The following is a 5,024-nucleotide window of genomic DNA, read 5'->3' as shown; positions in this document are numbered from 1 at the left end:
GGAATACAAACAATAAGCCTTTACTATAAGGTTATTGATAATATACTTACTGAAATCGCCTATATTTAAGCAGTTTTAATAAATACTTAATGTGTTTGTGTATATGACTTGTGCATAACAAAAATAATCAATAATCAAAAATAATCAACAGCGATGTAACCATGCCTGTTATGAAAGATTTAGTCAAAACGCTCGTTGATGCACAATGCGTCTTTTACGCGAAGACAACCGTTTTAGGGGTCAACTTTTAAGATACCAGATATGCAAAATATTCTTACAATTCATTCACAGATAAAATCACTCATAGTCTTCCATCGTATAGTCGTATCGCCCTACTTAATGACTAGCGGGAGCACGAGCAGCCACAGGAGGGCAGCGTCGGGTGAGTTTTCGTGAATCTAGCGTCACCCGAAGCGCAATAGCAGCCTTTCACTCCAGCTTGTCTTGATGAAAATTCAAGAGTTAATAAATGTCGCAATAAAACATACACCTGGTGGGTCCCGGGCGTCCTCATTCACGCAAAACACCATCATCGCCATCATATATATATATATTTGTTTTATAGAAAAATTATGTTATTTTAAATCACGTGAAAACGTACACGTTTGTTTAATTGCGTAATTGTGTCACAGTGGATAAAGGCTTAATTATTCTTGTGATTTACCGACAGTTGTGAAGAAGTGTTACGCAAATGTTGGCTGATGTAACAACCTGCTGTTGCATGTCACAGACTAATAGCTTTTCAAAACAAAACACTTTCACAAACCATCTCGAGAGCTTGCTTTCGTTTTAAATGTCCGGTGAAATGAATCTGGAGTCCATATGTTGTTTAAAATTCAACTATAAATAGCATATCTCGATGCAAGAGCATAAATGGGCTTTTCATAAGAATGTGACGTTTTGAAAATATGCCCAGTTGCAGTATGTTGTACTTTGTATGTAGTACAGAACAAACGGCTTCTCGTTAAATGCGCATATCAGTCAATACACGAAATACCACTCTCCCTTTCTTCGGCTGACAACACACAAACAACGATCATTATGCTAATTATCCAGATCTGATTGGTCGCCAGGATCCCCTGACGTCACGCGCGCGTAGACTATAACTGCGCAGAGGGCTCTGGCGTCCTGCTACAGTCTGAATACTCAGGAGTGAGTGCGAGCTGAACTCTGCGGTGCAGAGCTGGACAAACACAGCACCCATCCACCTCAGCGCTGCTTCACTGGCTTAAGGACATCATTTGGAGTATCCGGGATCGGGACGGGAGCCCTTGTCCGGTACTCATTTTTGTCTTTTATTTAATGTGTTGAGTTCTAAGTGTGGAGACGGGACGCGCGCGAGAGACTTGACTTTCTCCAGAACTGTCCAAAGACTGCAGCTGTCGAGCTCTGTGCGTCCATATGAGGCAAATGTCTTTTGCAGTGCATTAGTCCAGAAAGTTGTTTTTTCCCCGCTTTCTCCCGTTTGAACATTTCGAGCGACTCCGCATGCTCCAGCGCTCGAGCGCGTCGCGTTCGGAGACCCATCCAGAAAACTGCATGCGCAAAGAGGGGGAAGAAAAGCAAAAGTCGAGTTTTGCGACGCTGGTAAACACTTTGCTGAAGAACAGGGACACAATGAGCGGCGATCTCGCCATGGGGCCCGAGCTGCCCACCAGCCCGCTGGCGTTGGAATATGTCAATGACTTTGATTTGATGAAATTCGAGGTGAAGAAAGAGGCCTTGGCGGCGCTCGACCGCTCCAATATACGGCAGTGCAATCGCCTCCAGCCGCAGGGCTCCGTGTCCTCCACTCCAATCAGCACCCCGTGCAGCTCCGTGCCGTCCTCTCCGAGCTTCAGCCCCACGGAGCAGAAGAACCATCTGGAGGAGCTGTACTGGATGCCCAGCGGCGCGTACCCGCAGCAGATCGACCCGCAGACGTTAAGCCTGACGCCCGAAGACGCGGTGGAGGCTCTGATCGGTGCCACGGCCCACGGGCACCCTCCGCCCCCTCATGTGCAGCAGCAGTTGCAAGCAGGAGGCTTTGAGGGATACAGGGGCGCGCATCACCACCACGGCCACGCGCAGCAACAGCAGCAGCACCACCAACACCAATACGGCGCGATCCCCCATCACCCCGACGACCTGCAAAGTCACCCCGGCGCCCACGGCCACCACCACCATCACCACCACCACCACCACAGTCAGGACCCCGACAGCCCTTCTCCTACCTCGCCCGGGTCCCACCAGCAGCTCCACCACCGTCACCACCACCACCACCCCGGCCAGCAGGGTCACCACGGCGCGGGGGGCGGCCTGAGCGTGGAGGACCGCTTCTCCGACGACCAGCTGGTGTCCATGACCGTACGGGAGCTCAACCGACACCTGCGGGGCTTCACCAAGGACGATGTGATCCGCCTGAAGCAGAAACGCCGGACCCTGAAGAACCGGGGCTACGCGCAGTCGTGCCGCTTCAAGCGCGTACAGCAGAAGCACGTGCTGGAGAACGAGAAGACGCATCTCATCAACCAGGTAGAGCAGCTCAAGCAAGAGATCAACCGGCTGGCCCGAGAGAGAGACGCCTACAAACTCAAGTGCGAGAAACTGAGCGGAGCGAACGGGTTCCGCGAGGCAGGATCCACGAGCGACAACCCGTCCTCTCCAGAGTTCTTCATGTGAGTGTGTGTTTCCTATGCCTGAGAGACTCTGCGCTCATTCAGATAACAGCAGTACTCACAGTAGAAGAATAATCCACAAGAAATAATAATCTCATATGTAATCATCGCCACCGAATTTGGCAACTGAAATGCGAAGAACATGTTAGAATGTTTTCTGGGACTGTAGTTTAGTTGCTTGTAGTAGCTACTTTTACCCCTTTCTTAGAGATCTCACAACAAAAGAAAAGAGAAGAAGAACTGGCTTTTGTACTTAGGATAACTTCAGATAAAACCTTCTTTCCATCATCTGGTTTGTTCTCGGTTGTTCAGGAAAAAGAAAAGGAAAAAAAAAATTGTGCTGAGAGGGGAGAGAAGCTTTGGACTTTTTTTTCCCACTTGGCCAGAAAAGTTGAGAGCGCCACAATATGCAAAACCTCCCTTTCTTCTCCTGCGTAACCCGCCCGAGTGAGGCGACAGGGGGAACTTTATGCAACATCTCATTGGTTTATTGCCTGCTTGGTTATATATAGTTATATATTAAAAAGAAAATGAAAAAAACGACAAAAACAAACACATAAATCTGCATTAAGATATTAATCCTGCATGCTGGACATGTATGGTAATAATTTCTATTTTATACACTTCTTTCTTTCTTTCTTTCTTTCTTTCTATTCATTATGTATCATAAAGAGCATGTTTTTGATCTTAAGCTCTTTTGTTGGGGATATGAGACTGGCTCTCCGGTCGCTCATTGTATGGGTTCATTTGGACTTGTAAATATATGCAACAGCAAACCTACAAACCGATATCGAAGAGCTGATTGTTTTCCAACTTTTATGATTTGTTTCATGTTTTGGGAATGGATTTCCAGTAACGGGCATTTGGAGTTGCATTTAAAGCAAGCAAACTTTGTCAAAGAAGCGCACTTTCTGGGGTAATGATTTAGGCATTGGCAGTTTTCATTTCGACTTTTTGATTGTTTCTTTGTTTTAGCAGAAACCGCCTTTAAGGAAACATGCCGCACACGTACTTTTAGTCATAGGTGAATTTAAAGCACGCCTTTCATTTGAACTGGTGCTCATAGTCTCACGTCTAGTTGTACTCAGACACAAGTGTGTGTGTGTGTGTGTGTGTGTGTTTCTTCTTCTTATTTTTCTTTTTCTTCTTCTTCTTCTTCTTCATGCAAGCTGTTGCATAATCTATTGCTATTCTATAATATAAGCAATACGTATAGGTCGTATCTTTTTTTGATGGATAGGATTTCAACGAATGGGCACACTTTCATCAATATTTTTTTGAGCTATATGAGCTGCCAGTTTTATAAACCAACATTTCAAACTCTAGTTATTATAATCCAGCTCGAGGGTGTAGGCTTCCTAAATCAGGGGTTTGTGTATTATTGCTTAACATGAAAACTACGCATGTATTTCAATGGAGAGTTTCAATGATCAATGTTAAATGTTTTCCTTTATTTTTTTTTTCTGCCGGTCAGTAAAAAAATAAGGGATTCAGGTTCTGCATAATCTCAAAATGAAAATTATATGTCTCATGTTATTGTTCTGTTTATTATGATTTTTTTTGTTTTCATTTCGTTTGTTTGTTTTATTATGATGTCGAGATTCTGGTTCTGCTGGCCAGATGCATAGTTTTTATTTTAATGATTAAATTAACAAACCGTCAGATCATATTGAATAAGCATGGTGCTTGCATCTAAGAAATATTGTTAAGAAGTCATGCATTTAACAATCTTTTTGGTTTATTACTGATTCAACTGTGTTGAAATCAAATGTAAACTGCAGCAGCGGGTTGTTGTTTTGTTTGTTAATTTCATGTATTATGAGGGGATCAATTTTCAAATCTGTTTATATAAATGGAAAAAAAGAAAAAGAATAGAGTTCAATTCGGACTGTTCCATTCAGGCTGGTTTCTGTTTCGTTTTTGCTGTTTTTGGAAGAAATGGTTTCTTATTTTGCTTATTAAAGTCCGTGAAATGGCATTGATTTCTTAGCCACTCATTTTATGTGTCAATTCCTGTGTCTGTCAAAGTTACGCAACATTTCGGTTTACTGTATGCCGCATTGTTATCACGCATCACTGGAATCCAGTAATCAATTAGTCATCAATCAACCTTTATTAAAAATTCGACTGAGGAACGATATTTCCCGTGGGGTTGTTTGAGCGGGTGTTGTCCTGCAGACTGTCTCTCGCTGAACTTTGAGATAAAACGACCCACATACAGAAATGCCCTCTTATTATTAATCAGTATTTGAGAATTAAACTTAACTTATGTGTGTGTGTGTGTGTGTGTAGAGGCACACACACTTTATAAGAAAAAAAAAAGAACACTTCTTTTTCAGAGGTTGAATACTTACCATTAATTTATTG

General features: G+C 43.5%; 1 protein-coding gene across 1 annotated transcript; it reads left to right on the top strand.

Annotated features, from left to right (window-relative positions):
- Positions 1 to 1,101: 1,101 nt before the first annotated feature.
- LOC107562627 (transcription factor MafB) lies at positions 1,102 to 4,654 on the top strand. Its single transcript, XM_016247297.1, has one exon. It carries the CDS (start codon positions 1,489 to 1,491, stop codon positions 2,659 to 2,661), a length of 1,173 nt encoding a protein of 390 aa, XP_016102783.1. The 5' UTR covers positions 1,102 to 1,488; the 3' UTR covers positions 2,662 to 4,654.
- Positions 4,655 to 5,024: the final 370 nt, after the last annotated feature.

Source organism: Sinocyclocheilus grahami, unplaced genomic scaffold (assembly GCF_001515645.1).
Source record: "Sinocyclocheilus grahami isolate Dianchi unplaced genomic scaffold, SAMN03320097.WGS_v1.1 scaffold830.1, whole genome shotgun sequence".
Taxonomy (NCBI): Eukaryota; Metazoa; Chordata; class Actinopteri; order Cypriniformes; family Cyprinidae; genus Sinocyclocheilus; species Sinocyclocheilus grahami.
Note: the sequence above shows the minus strand (reverse complement) of the source record. Positions and strands in the feature narration are given on the sequence as shown.

Bases quoted from the DNA above. Each gene is read 5' to 3' on its own strand.
- LOC107562627 (XM_016247297.1), top strand. From the start codon at position 1,489: ATGCTCCAGCGCTCGAGCGCGTCGCGTTCGGAGACCCATCCAGAAAAC.